Source organism: Oryzias latipes, chromosome 21 (genome assembly GCF_053564925.1).
Source record: "Oryzias latipes strain Hd-rR chromosome 21, Olatipes_Hd-rR_3.1".
In the NCBI taxonomy this organism is placed as follows: Eukaryota; Metazoa; Chordata; class Actinopteri; order Beloniformes; family Adrianichthyidae; genus Oryzias; species Oryzias latipes.
Window position 1 is genome coordinate 3,991,044 of NC_136257.1, and position 14,567 is coordinate 4,005,610.

At 38.7% G+C, this 14,567-nt stretch overlaps 1 protein-coding gene and 1 long non-coding RNA gene across 2 annotated transcripts; one reads left to right on the top strand and one right to left on the bottom strand.

Annotated features, from left to right (window-relative positions):
* Positions 1–5,814: 5,814 nt before the first annotated feature.
* Positions 5,815–9,307, bottom strand: LOC144988820 (uncharacterized). Its single transcript, XM_078939820.1, has 4 exons — positions 8,962–9,307; positions 8,399–8,456; positions 8,189–8,250; positions 5,815–6,753 (listed from the first exon to the last, which is right to left on the bottom strand). The coding sequence occupies exons 1-4, from the start codon at positions 9,204–9,206 to the stop codon at positions 6,645–6,647; spliced, it is 474 nt and encodes a 157-aa protein (XP_078795946.1). The 5' UTR covers positions 9,207–9,307; the 3' UTR covers positions 5,815–6,644.
* Positions 9,308–12,730: 3,423 nt separating this feature from the next.
* On the top strand, positions 12,731–13,751 carry LOC105356735 (uncharacterized). The gene is made up of 3 exons (XR_013652811.1): positions 12,731–12,858; positions 12,938–13,006; positions 13,309–13,751. It is a non-coding gene; the product is annotated as an uncharacterized LOC105356735 (long non-coding RNA).
* The last annotated feature ends 816 nt before the right edge of the window (positions 13,752–14,567 follow it).

A 14,567-nucleotide genomic window follows, 5' to 3' on the forward strand; every position in this document is an offset into this window, starting at 1 on the left:
AATGTTTGTACTAGCGGTATCAGACAGTTTTTTAAGTGTTGCAAGGTTGGGAGTGACGTGTTGTGAAAGCGCTTACCTGTAGCGTGTTACAAATAAGTTCTAGTTACTGTGAATAAAGTTAATAAAGTCTGACTGACTGACAGACTTATCTCTGACTCTCACAAAGATCAATGTGCATTATATATGACATTAGTTTGAAAATTGACCATTTATTGACGGTGTGTCTTATAATGCAGACGATACAGTAAACATAACATCATAAATGTTTTCCATTTTTCTTATTAATTAAATTATCTGTTTGACCAACACACTAATGCATGCATCAAAAATGATAAACATCTAAGTCCTCTATGGACTAACTATTGGTTTGCTAATTGATTCACTCTGACCACAGAACACCCCATTCTTTTTTATTTTCCATATTCCACCAGCAATAGATCCTTTTTCTTTTCTACTTTATACAGGCTCAGTCTCTTTTGTAGTCATTCACTAACAACACTTTTGCTGTTGCCTGTGTAGTGTTGCTGTATTGTTGTGTAATCCTTGACACTCCCAACCTGAGAGGTTTATACCCAACAGCTAATCGAACACTGGGTGTCCTCTTGGCAGCAGATATAAAAGGCTTGAGCTGAGTATCCCTGCCAAACGGACTGAAATGATTATATTTTCCTTTACGAGTCCACAAATAAATCTGATTTTTCAATCAAAACATCTGTTAAGTTTCGAACTAATTTTGGTTGGATTTAAACAACACTTTGACTAAGTTACAAATACATATAAGAGATGCTATTTTTCATTCAAATTTTGAATTTGGACACATATATGTATCTTAGCTGTTCCTAGCACTGCGCTTTTCTGGACTGAGAGGTCTGAGGTCTTTCCAGGTATCTGTTGTAGCCACTCTTCCAGCTTGGGGGTTACTGCCCCGAGTGCTCCAATTACCACAGGCACCACTGTCACCTTCACTTTCCAGGCTTTCTCCAGTTCTTCTTTGAGTCCCTGGTATTTCTCCAGTTTCTCATGTTCTTTCTTCCTGATGTTCCCATCGCTTGGCACTGCCACATCCACCACAACGGCTTTCCTCTGTTCTTTATCCACCACTACAATGTCTGGTTGCTTCGCCATTATCATCCTATCAGTCTGGATCTGGAAGTCCCACAGCATCTTTGCCCTCTCATTCTCTACCACCTTCAGGGGTGTTTCCCATTTTGACCTTGGGGTTTCCAGTCCATATTCTGCACACATGTTCCTGTATATTATTCCAGCCACTTGATTGTGGCGCTCCATGTATGCTTTACCTGCCAGCATCTTACACCCTGCAGTTATGTGCTGGATTATTTCAGGCGCCTCTTCGCACAGCCTACACCTTGGGTCTTGTCTGGTGTGGTAGATCTGAGCCTCTATGGCTCTGGTGCTCAGGGTTTGTTCCTGAGCTGCCAGGATGAGCGCTTCAGTGCTGTCCTGTAGGCCAGCCCTTTCTAGCCATTGGTAGGACTTCTTGACATCAGCCACTTCAGTTATGGTCCGGTGGTACATCCCATGCAGGGGTTTGTCCTCCCATGAGGATCTGTCCTCCAGCATTGTATCCTCTGCGCTCCATTGTCTGAGACATTCACTGAGCACACTGTCAGTTGGGGCCTTACTCGTTGGAGGTATTTAGCTGTTGCAGCTTTCCTTGTTGCCTGCTCCAGGTTGCCATTTGCCTGCGGAATTCCGAGGTACTTGTAACTGTCCTCAATGTCTGCTATTGTTCCTTCTGGGAGTGAGACCCCTCCTGTGTGGACTACCTTGCCTCTCTTTGTCACCATCCGGCTGCATTTCTCGAGCTCGAATGACATCCCAATGTCAGTACTGAAGATCCTGGTGGTGTGGATCAGGGAGTCAATGTCACGTTCGCTCTTAGCATATAGCTTACTTTTAAAAACTGATTTGATTCATTAAAATTTGTATCTTTTAAGATCAGAACAATTAAATCTTGATTAAGAAAAAAAACGGTTTAATCTTCTTAATAAGAGATGATCTCTTCCTGCATCAGCAGATGTTTGGATGCACTAAACCTGTGTCATATCGCCATCAAACCCCACACAGTTTTTGTTAAATTCTTAAAAATATAAACCCTTGAGGCTTTTGTCTTTGATAACTCTAGAAATAATCTTCAAAGAACAGTCTCCTACTCTATTTTACATATTAACACTTGTTTTTATTAACATACACACTTTCAAATGACCCATACTTGTTTCTGTGATGCCTATCCTTCACCACACAACTAGCAGGGGATATTTTCTCCAACTCAGTGAATCAGCCAGCCTGAGTCACAGTGTGTCACACCAGATAGACGGTTAAAAAAACATTCACAGGGTATGAAAGCCATTTACAGATGGACAGACTAGAGAATATGATAAAAAGCAAGATGACCTCATGCTTTTACTCTGGACATTTAATTTAAACAGTTGGCTAACATCTGCAAATCGCTGAAACCGCTTGGTCAGGGGGGTCTTGGTGTTTCAGTTCTTAACCTTTGGCCAGACAATCTATTATCCCCAACAGCCCACTCACTGCAGCAGCTAACACATTTTAGAATTAGTTCCACAGAGTGTTACATGATAAACGCTGCACTAAACTGTGACATACTTCAAGAGATTTAGTAAAAGCTACATTCTTTTTGTTTTAGTGCGACTACCCTTTTTATATTCTGACTGCAGGGCTCAATAAAAGATCAAGAGCATTGAGCGTAGTGTATCAAATGTGAGCCTCCAGTGTATTCAAATTACACTAACATCTTAATATACTATAATCTGTAGAACATTTATATTTCAAAATGAGAGCTTGAAATGACCCACATGCTTTCAACTCCATTATGCTCTTTGCTATGAATGTATTGCTTCGGTCAAGTTTCTATGCACGATCTGTCTGAAGGAGGGAATCTTGGCTTGTGCTTTGTTACACAACAATTACAGGAAAAATGCTGCACTTTTCTTTTGCTTTCTTGGTGTTGCCTCAAGGGATACAAGTTAATTATTAGCTTTTTTTGCTGCCTGTTGGAATTAGCTTGTGAACTGTTTAGATTTGAGTCCACATATTGGAGTATGTCTGGTTTGTATCTGCATTTGTAACGCTATCCCAGTTTTATGTATGACTTGTAGCTGCAAATGCATCATTTGTTTCGATTAATCTACCAGTTTTTATTTGTATTTATATTTATTTGTCTCCAAAAGAACATTAAAAGAGGATCCAGTTTGCAATCTCATCTTACATGCTCGATACGGCTTAAGAAGTTGGACCTATAAAGATGGAGACATAATAATATTCATATTTTCTTGTTTTAACTCTCTCAAAGTTCAAACTTACATCGAAAAATCTGTCCAGTAATAAAAAAGTGGAAAAAACAAGTATCGAAAAAAATTTGTGTAAATTTAGCTAACTGAACACATTGTGTAATGTACAGGAGACCCGGTACAGAGGACATTGATGGACAATGCTCTTTAGCTAGTCCGGACAGAGAACACCAAAAAGAAAAAGAAAAAAAGCCACAAAAGGGGAACTGTGTTAACCTTGTGTCTGTGTATAAACACTGCAGTGTTTTTAGTATTTTGTGTGAAGCACAATTTTCACAGCAGTGGCAAAACGTCATCTAAAAGTGGTCAGAAATATCCCACTGAGCTTGTCAGGGTTTATTTGTTAAAAAATCATCATTAATTTATTGTACACAGAAAAACAGGCCATTAATTTTTGATTTTGGTATATTGCCTAAAGCTCAGCTTCTGGAGTTGACACATAGAACGGTTGAGAAATCTTGCTCTACACCGACTGTCTTGCAGACATCAATCCGGCTTGGAAAACGTTAACAAATCATTCTTTGACACCAAGTAATCTGATAATGCAAATTGCAAAACACAACTGTCATTGTGTTGCACAAACCAGGCTCAACTGGTATTCCTTGAAAACTTTACTTGGCATCAGGACTAATATTAACTGGATGGTGGGAGCCGGTTTTTGCGAGCAGACTGTGGAAAAGACTATGCAAATAGCTTTAAGGGCTCCTTGTCTCCGTGGCAACGGAGAGGAAAGGTCATAAAAGGAGGGGGCGCTTAGTCCATGTGACCTGAAGAGGCGGAAGCCACTGGAAAAACAAAGAGGCCAGTACCTTGACGTAGTGCCCGGAATTAAACAAATGATTAGTATGCATGTAGGTTATATAAAATCTTTTTTGTTGTAGTTTGTCTTTGTAAGGCTAATTTGGGACTAAAATGAGCCCTTAAGATGCTACGCTTATGTTTTTATCAATTAATTTGTAGTTTATAGTAAAAAACAAGATAGTATTAAGGTGCAACAAGAAGGCGTTATATTTTAACAAACCTTTTATATTGCATGGTTCATTGTTAATTATTATTTTTTTTTTTTTTTGTAAACTGGCCCTAAAACTCCGTCGTATGTTTTAATTCCTTTTAGATAGAACTTTTTCTTAAATTAAAAGTAATACATTTGGATAGTGTACCTAAACACACACAAAAAAAAGATTTAACTCATTATTATTCATTAACAAAAGCAACATAAACAGGAATCCATTTAGAAAAGCTGGCATACGAAACAACACAAACAAAAGAATACAAATATGTATCAAAGCTGTCTTATGAGATATTCTCCAGAGCACAAGTCTGTAGGAGTCATGTTGTGGTTTTATTTTAAACAAAAATAAAACAAAAATAAAAGAGATTATCATTAGGATCAGTGCAAGCAATCACTGACTTATTATTGTGGTGCATTCCAGCAAAGTGTTAGTATCTTTTGATTTATTTGCCATTTGACTGCATGTCTGGAACTTCAAGCATCCAGTGGGGTACAGTAATGTATATTGCTGCAGGCAACCCACAGGCTCTTTGACAGTTATACGACTTAATAGCTAACGTGCAGCAAAAGAGGATGTAGACAATACTAGAAAAAAGAAGGAGAGAGGTGGAGGAAGGTGCACAGACAGTGGCAATATGATGAGAAGCCAGAAAGCTGGAGCACTTGGTGTCCTGGAAGAGAAACTATGTGGTAGTCTAGACTCGACACATTTGTCACCCCTTTTTTATTTTCACTTTATTACCATCCTGCATCTGCCTGTGCCAGTTGGCATCACGGTAATCATTTCCAGAAGGAAAAGCTTTTTTATTTGAATCGTTATTTATGCCAGGAGGGCCTGTTGTGAGTAAACTCATTTTTTAAGGATGCCATGTTCCCACTCCCTCTGTTTCATGTTCATGCCCTAACCCTAGATGATAATGGCGTATACTTATATAGCACTTTTTACCTTCCTTGAAGGCCCAAAGCGCTTTACAGTCCCATTCACACACACATTCACACACTGGTGGCTGCCAAACACTGGCGCCGCCAACCTTCCACCAGAGGCAAGGTAGGGTTCAGTGCCTTGCCCAAGGACACTTCGACATTTAGGCGGGCATGGTGAATATCGAACCTGCAATCTTCCAATCAGAGGTCGATCCCTAAAAATCATCCGCCTCCACCTAAATCCTCCTCACTCACACCAACCATGTCCTCCTGCACTGCATCCATGAAGCTCCTCTTTGGTCATCCAAGTAGCTTCAACCCCGCCATCTTTCTACCATCATAATTCATCATAAATCATTTCAATCTGTTATTTTGCATTCATTTCCAAAACATCGATCATGATTTGTTCCTCTGATGGATGTACTCCTGACTATCCTCATCATTCCCTAAGAGAACCTCAAAATCTTCAGCGCTGCCACATCCACATCCACCTCTGCCTTCTGTGTCAAAACCAACATGGCTGCTCTCACCACAGCACTGTAAACCCTAACGAGTTGACAGAACTTAAAAATTATTTTGTAACAGATTACACAATAGTTTTTAAGTTATATTATTAAAACTTTTAAGTTAACATTTATTAAAATTTATATTGTCAGTTGGCTTAAATTTGTATCATTTCATATTAAAAATATTAAGATTCCTCAACTTATAAAAGAGCGATTATTTACTCAAAGTTTTTAATTTTTTCCAACTAAAAAAAACACTTTAACTAACTATATTTTTATAATATTACTCAACTCATAAAATATGTAAAATTCACTCAAATGTTTTATAAATTATCTAACTCATTAAATGTGTAGCATTGAAAATATTTAAAATTCTTCAGCTTAAAATGTTTGGACTTGAAATGTATTCTAAACAGAGGTATTGATCCTGCCCCACAACAACATTTTAAAAGCTAACATTGATAAAAACCAACAAACATGAAAGCCACACAATAGTGATTGCTTAATAGACTTTTTTTAATTGCTCTTTTAAAAAAAAAAAAAAGCACAAATATCAAGAGGATGAAACAATCAGTGAAATAAAACTGCATTGTAAGAGTGCAACACAACATATTGACAAAAAGTGTGTTTTGTATTGTACAGCAGAAAATCAAATGATCACAACAAAACACATTAGTAGCATAACACTTAAACCAACAAATAGTCCATTCTGGGAGACTCACTCAACGAAACATTCTTCAGCGTCAATAAATGTCCTTTCAGTGGTTTGCTGTCCTCAAGGCTCATGACAGCGTTCTGAATAAATATGAAGGCAAGTTCAAGTTTTTTGGGGTGCTGTAGGTCCAGAGCATAGATGTCCCCGAAGAGTTAGAAGAGATTAGTCAGCCAGATCTGTGGGACCACTGACGGCAGCATCAGGAGCGTCACCACGACAACTGAGAGGAGAACCACAGCGGTGTCTGTGAGGTCTGGTATTCTGGAAAATACAAAACAAAAAACACAGATGAGTTCAGACCCTCAAAGATATTCATCACACTAATGTCCAAAACTGACATTCCTGCCATCTGTCAATAGGAATCTTTTCATGCTAACATTCTGTTAGCTTTTAATCAACTGGCTGTGATATTTTAAGGACCAACTCCAATTAAATTGTTTTTAAAAAGTTCTTTAGCATTTTTTCTGAAAATGGAGGACATTTATAAAATAATTTAAGACTAAAGCTTCATTTTTCTTTAATCATATAATGATGGATCAGGAGCAGAAAAGGTAAACGAAAAGGTTCCCGCGCCATCCAATCAGGAGTCCCTGATGTTCGCCTTTCATCTTCCGTCTCATTCTTAAAACCATTTAAAAATATCACTCAGTTTACAAACTACAAACAATTGCCTATTTATTATGTCACTCGATAAAATCTCAATCAATATTAAAGGGTTAGAGAAAAGCATTGACAGGGAGTCGTGTGCACGGCCAGGGCAGCTTCAAGGAGGAGCCCTTCGTCCCCGTTGCGCCGGTGGATGGAGCAAATCGTTTCTGTGCAAAGCAATCGGATTTAATACTGTACGTTTTGTGTATGAGGGGCGGGTGCGTTGTTACGTGTGGGAGCCTTCAGACTGCCATCGGCCCCGCAGCTCAATCAGCAGGAGAAGATGTCTCCAGCTCACACGGAGGCTGTGAGTTTTTCAAAGCAAAATTCCGCTTTTACGGTTTCCTTAGAAACCGTAAATGGAGTGTAAATTCACTCCATGCGCTGTTCTCTCCGTCACGCAGCAAACCGGCTTTTCCAAACCCGTTGGTGACGGTGGACTTTTTTACGCTGCTTTTAACGATTGCTTTTAACTTGAAAGCTGCATCATAATGTAGCGGCGATCACGTGCACGTTGGGTCTAATGGCCCCAAAGGATTCTGGGATGCGGCCGGGCATGCGTGTTTCTTTTTGTTGAACCATGACTGAAGTGTCTAAGACCTGAAGTCAAGTCCATGCTGTTTGGCTGCTAAGAGGTGTGTTGAATAAAAATGCCTTGTGCTTGGTGTTAGAAAGAGAATTCAAACTATTCACTGAGTTCGAAAGTACGTACATGGCGGCTGCCAATTAAATCCATAAATTAGCCGCGTCACTGAATAAGCCGCAAGGCTGTAAGAGCAGGAAAAAAGTAGCGGCTTGTAGTCCGGAAATTACGGTATATGTAGTACTGCATATTGCTCAAGTAGCAGAACACAACTTGCACCTCCATTCCATTGTGCCACCTTCAGCCTGCAATCTAAATATGTTTAGTTAAATTGTAAATAATTTCAACTCTATTTAGACCTTTGGCTAGTTAAAATGTGCATAAATGTTTCCATGCTGCCGTATAAATCTAATAATGGTAATAGTTCAGGATGAATATATTAAATACCCTAAGTATAAAAGTCACCTATTGACAGCTCTTTCCTGGTGAAATGGTGACTTTCTGGTGAACTCTCTGAAGTTCAGTATCTGAAAAAAGACCAAAAGAGATTTTTCAATGGTAAAAAAAATGTTTCAATTATATTCTGATCAAAACATTTATTGCACTACACAACCTATTGCATTTTTTGTTTTTTTAAATAGCTCTAGACAAATAACTGATCAGGAGACAAGTTACCTCGCTGGCCTTGGCGTCTAACTGGAGGTGAAACACTGAACACTCTGTAGTTCGGTACCTGAACACAACAGGAACACGTTGATTAATTTATTTTTACAAAAACGTTTTTTATAACGGAGATCAGTGATTTAAAAGCTTAAAGCTGCATTCAAAACCCAATGCTTCCATGTAGCCACCAGACTTAAAACTTTTGGCGGTAGCTCCTCCCACACAACCGTTAGAGGCTTTGAGTGACACTTTTGGACAAATGTCCAGCAGCAAACTTTAGCCACAAACAGAAGTCTCCAACGCGAATCTCACACGCAGATCACGTTTAGTGTGATTGCAGCATAACAGATCATTTCTACCTCTGAAAAAACTCATCACTGTCGTAACTTACGGGCAGAAACGCATTTTGGGTTTGGCTCGCCATACGTCTGCTACGACGTCACGAACTAACATTTGTCACATTAAGCTCTATAACGATCGTAACACACCTATGTTTAAACAGTAAAGCACATTTACGGTAGTATAAGAGCATTTTTAAAGCATTTCATTCATAATAAACCGTGAACGATACTTACCAAATTAAATCAGGGCTGAAGACAAGACGCCGCCACGAGGTAAACATCAGCGATGAGGCGGATGGAAAAAAAAACGAGGTTGGGGCGTCTTGAAGCAGGGCGAAATCACAATGCATTGCAGAAAAATGAAATGCTCGACTTTCAATTTCAAACGTCGCATACTCGCATCCGGCAAATCCAACATGGCCTCCTGAGCTAACATTGAGAAAACGAAAGACCCTCCCACCAGTACGTGATGACGTCATGACGCTACTTCAGGGATCTTAAAATTTTTGAGTGCTAGATACAAATAAGCTTTAAAATATTGAGCACTGTTAAGTTAAATGTGAAAAAATGTTGATAGAACTTAATACTTTATAGTTGAATCAACTACAAAATGACATTTAAGTTGTGTAACCTTAATAGTTATGAGCCAATACAACTGTTAGGGTTTACAGTGAGTCTTACTGTCATTAGGTCTCACACTCTTATCACAAACCACACCTGAAACCTTCCTTCACCTGGAACAACCTCCTTCCAAACACTGTTCCACTCATCCAAAATTGCAGCCTTTTGTAGAACAAATGTACCTTTAGTAGAAAGTAATCCGTCGAGTTTAGAATCTTCATCTCGCCAGTTTTCATAAACTAGATTTCTGGCGGCATTTGTGACAACTTTGATTAGACAGCATATCGTTGCATGATTTGGCATTTGTGTTATACTGCATGCTTCCAAAGAAAACAAACATTTCATAAGGACAGCAGCTTGAGTTGCATACGAGCCCCACGGTGCACAATGATACAATAATGCAGGGGCTATGAATGAATGCAAAAACATAAAAGTAAAGATATATTGTCAAAAAGAAAAAGAGTGCCACCCAGGTCTTGTGTGTTACCCTTTTAGAACAATAAGTGAAATAATGAATTCTTCCCGGAGTCCATTTTAAATCCATTAACAGAGTTCCTTACTTTGCCAGAGACTCCATATCAATTTATTGAATTGTTTAATGCAATCATGCATAATGCAGGAGGATTAATTGAAAACGGCTGCAACAAGCAGTAACATTAAGAGAATACTTAGAATCAAAAGAGGCTTTGTTAAATGGTCTTTCAGTCTTGAGATACAACTAAATTAATTCAATGATGGTTGAGAGAGACACTTCTTTTTAGGTAACTGTACCCACTGAGAGACGTTCTAGGGGCTTTCTTTCCATTTCCCGTAGAAAGTAGGAGCTCAAGTAGGAAAAAGTTCAAAAGAAAGAAAAGAGAGGGCATCTTAGAAGAAAAACTGCCTTCTTTTATATCAACTATCCATTAGTTACTTCCACTCATCCCAGACCAGGTCGCGGGGGAAGCAGTCCAAGGAAGGATGCCTATTAACTGGAAATCAAAGTGACATGATGTTTAGTCCTTGAGGATTCGTTTACTTTTTAAAAAATTAAAAAAGATTAGTTTTTTATTTTATTTTTAAAATAACAACCTAAGAGATTGGAAAAGTCATTTTACCAGTTTTGTTTTGTTTGACAGAAAAAAAAGATTGTATGAAATCCATCAATTAGGGATGGGATTAATCAACTGAATCAATGAATCCATTTATATATTTCAAAGATCCAACCAGATTAATCTGTCTGTGGCAAGTTATATTCTATTGATTTTGGAAAATACCATTTAGATTGAGGCACGTTAGGTTTGTTTTACTGTAACGTGAAAACAATTAAGTGCGTCAGAGCTGACAGCACACACGTGATGATAGCAACACATGATCAAGACATCATTCCAGTCCAATGTGTGGACAGACTTTGCCTAAAGTCATGTGACCATCCAGTGTCTAGAATGTTCTAAGAATGTTCCCTTTGGCTTCTTTGGATGTGGACAAACAACAGTGGGCTGAACTTCAGGACACTAACATGTGAATGGATTTGACTTTCATTCTAGTTTACTTGTTGGTTTGGACACAGATTTCATTTCCACTTGATGATCTGGAAGAAATCCAAGAATCTGGAAAACTTTCCCTGTGCTGTTCGGTACCAGGTGTTTCTGTCTGAGTCACACTGGTTGAAGTTTTAGTTAAAGATCAATTTTAGGACAGTGAATCGGATTGAATCATATATAATGAACCTATCATCAAATATGAAGCATATCATAAAACCACAGATGATGATATGAAGCAATTGTTGTTAAAATTAACCATCCAACCATTTTCCTCCAATTATCAGGTTATTCATGCTGGAATATATTTTTCGGTCCCTGTTGGAGCAATTTTTTTGGGTTGTAGTGGTTTCGTTCAACCCAATTTATGCTTTTTACATTTGTTTTTTTCTAATTTATTCATTCATTCAGAGTTAATATAACCCAGAAAAGAAATTGGGTAAAACTAATCCAACTTGGATTGTTTGACTATGGAGTTTTTTGTGTGCAGACAACAAAACTATATTGATTTTTTAATATTTGGTAATTTAAAAAAATATATATATATTTTAATAGAAAATAATAATAAAATACTTCTGTAATTGCCATTTTTTTTGTTTCTGTTGTGAAACAGAAATAGGAATAGTCAATGAGTACAGATTTGGTCTTGACCCTGGTGTTTGGAACCCACACACAAATAGCTTTGGAATAACATGATTTTAAAGAAGACATAAGCACTGATGTGGCACTGCTGAATACTTTTCCAATGTTGCTGCTATTTATTCTTATTTTATTTGCCAGAAAAAATTTGGGAACGTTACCTTTTTCTCCATTGATAAAATGAAAAGATTTATAAAATAAAAAAAACATCAAGTTTTTTTTTTCTTTTCAACAAAGACTTGTGGGACACAAGATGAAGAAAAAGTTGATTTTGGTTCATGTTGTTCAATTCTGTTTACCCTAAAAAAATTAAAAAAATAAAACTTTCTTTTTGTTTCTATTTGTGTTGTTAAAAAGAAGTTTGAAATGTAAAAAAGTTCATGCACCTTTAAGGCTGTTTTTTTTAATATTTGTATTTATCCCTTGTGCTATCTTATGGGGTCTAGATGACCCGATCCTAGCATCGACGTGTTCTCCCTACCATGACAAAGGTGAAGAGGATTTCATGTAATCCATGGACACCAGTGAAGATCACAAATCATTAAAGAAAACAGGTTCAGCGGACTGTCTAGTTCAGGGGTGTCAAACTCATTTTGCTTCAGGGGCCACATTTAGCCCGTCTGATCTCAAGTGGGCCGGACCGGTAACATTAAAAGCAAAATAACAGCTTTGTTTTAGTTTTTGTTACTCAATTTGAAAAAATGCCTCAACCAACATAGTAGCCTAATCACTTGGGGCCAATGGATCTCGAATAAAATTAATTTCAATTAAAAAAAAGTTGGTCTATTCAAATCAATACAGACTGAATATTTTACATCTGACACTGAAGCAATCCAGAAACTTTTCTTTATGGTAAGTCTCTTAGTGGTGCTGAATGTTATATTCTTTGAACACTGCAACCTGTTGATGACATGACAAGCATGGGGGTTTTGCATTCAGCTTTGTGAAAGAAAGAAAAAAACTGTCCATTTTTCCTGGAAATCTCTTCACTCCACTTCCCTTTTTGACAACATTTTGGTCATTAGTGTGTTTCTAATGATCATCTTTATAGCAATATAACAGCGGTGAGGCTTCAGGTAACCAAACTGCTTTTTACTTAGACGCAGATGTAGCCCAGGTGGTTTTACCTACTTTGTTTTGCCTTAACCGTCTGTTAGTTTCCTTTCTGCGCATTTCTCGTCACCTTCTGTTTCCCCTTCGACGTCACTCCCTCACGTGGGCTAGTTGGCCAATCACGGCCAAGCTTCTCGTGTCATCAGGACATCACGTGATACGGCGCGACCAGTCGCGTACGCTTATTAGGGTGCAGGGAATCAATGGTTTAAGACGCGGCGGGGAAGCTACATGAGCGGTACGGTATCGGTCGGAATTTACATCTCGTTAACCACCATTTTCCGCTAAGTGATTAATGTGGTAACATGTTGTCATAGGAGCCCTCTATCCGGTCCACAGTTCCACCATACATAAAAGCGTTGGTAATATGTGGTTGGCGGAATCTGGTGAGTTGTCTATTTGTTTGCTAACGTAGCTTTAGCTGCTACTGTGTATCAGATGTGGTTAACGTTAAATGTTACCTATCATATCCAAGCATAATGACTCATAGTATGACCCGAATATTGTACATTCAGTATGGGTATATGTTATGTTAATATGTTTAATGTTTTGTCTTTGTCTTTACATGAATGTAGCACAGCTAGTGCTGTGTTTATGATTTTTGTGTGCACACTATATGTTATGATGTTTTATATTGTTTTTGACGTGTTAACACGCGATTTCCTGTGGCTTTGGTCCTGTTATCCAGGCCGGGTCCAGGTGGCGAGCTAGACCTTGGAATCTGAACACTAAGAAGAGCCGCGTCCTCCCTCCGGGCCGGTAGAGGGTTTTTGTTTCTTCTTGTCTTTCCCTCATAAGTCAAAGCACAGTTTTCTGCTGTTTCCCTGAACGGTTCGACAGACCTTCATTTGACTCTCCCCACCGCAACGGCTTCCTTGAGCCGCTATGGATATCCTCTGAACGGTGGGCGAGTCTTCTTTGAACATTTTCTCCCTGTGTGGTGCAGTTAAAGAGAAACTGGACTCTTCCCCTCTGACAAAGGCTATCTTAACAAGAGTATAGTAATGCTGATGTGTTTACTTCTTGAAGTGCTTTTGTATATATATGTTTGAATGGCCATTCTATGTTTCACTATTTATCACTGTAAATCATCTGTACAAGTCATTAAAGGTGCTACTAATCCATGAACAATTCCAGTCTCCTGCCCCTCCCTCCTTGAGACGATAACTAGACCTCTGATCTCTAGCCCATTAGCTATTAAGCTGCATATTCATATTAATTGGTAGCTTCCGGTGACAAAGGTGCTACACAGAGCTGTTATGTTTCGCTTTTGGCACGTGCAGAGATTTGCTGTTTCACCTGTTTTGCCTTTCCTTTGCTCCCCCTAGTGGTGGAATTGCGCATTTCGGTTATTTCTTTAAAAAATCATAACTCGCCTCAGGAATAGACTAGAAACTTGCTTTCTTTTTAAACCATCCTTATGATTTTTACTTTTCATGTGTGGGCCGGACTTAACCACCTGGCGGGCCCTATACGGCCCGTGGGCCGTATGTTTGACACCCCTGGTCTAGTGGGTCTAGATGACCCAACTCCCAACGTTAAAGTGCCTGGGATAGCACAAGGGTTACGGTGTATACTTGTATCACAATGTAGACAGAGATGGCAACCATGAAAAGTTCAACCTGAAGACAAACATGGAATGGCAAAATGTGTGTTTGTTGTGTCCAGGTATAGACAGACCACTTTTGAAAACCGGAGGAAGGGGAGCTATAGAAAATTAATCATGTCTCTATGATGGACTGGCCAACTGGCCAATTGTACCCCGCCTTCGACCTTCACTTGCTAGGTAGGCCCAGCAGGCTTAGAGAATGGATGAATGGATTTCACGTCTGCCGCCTATTGTAATTCACAGCCACACCTTCCCACACCTGCTGAAAAACAGGAAAGAAAGTTTGCCATTTCATGACAAAATGTTAAATTTCCAAAAAAAAGCTGTTTTTTATTTAA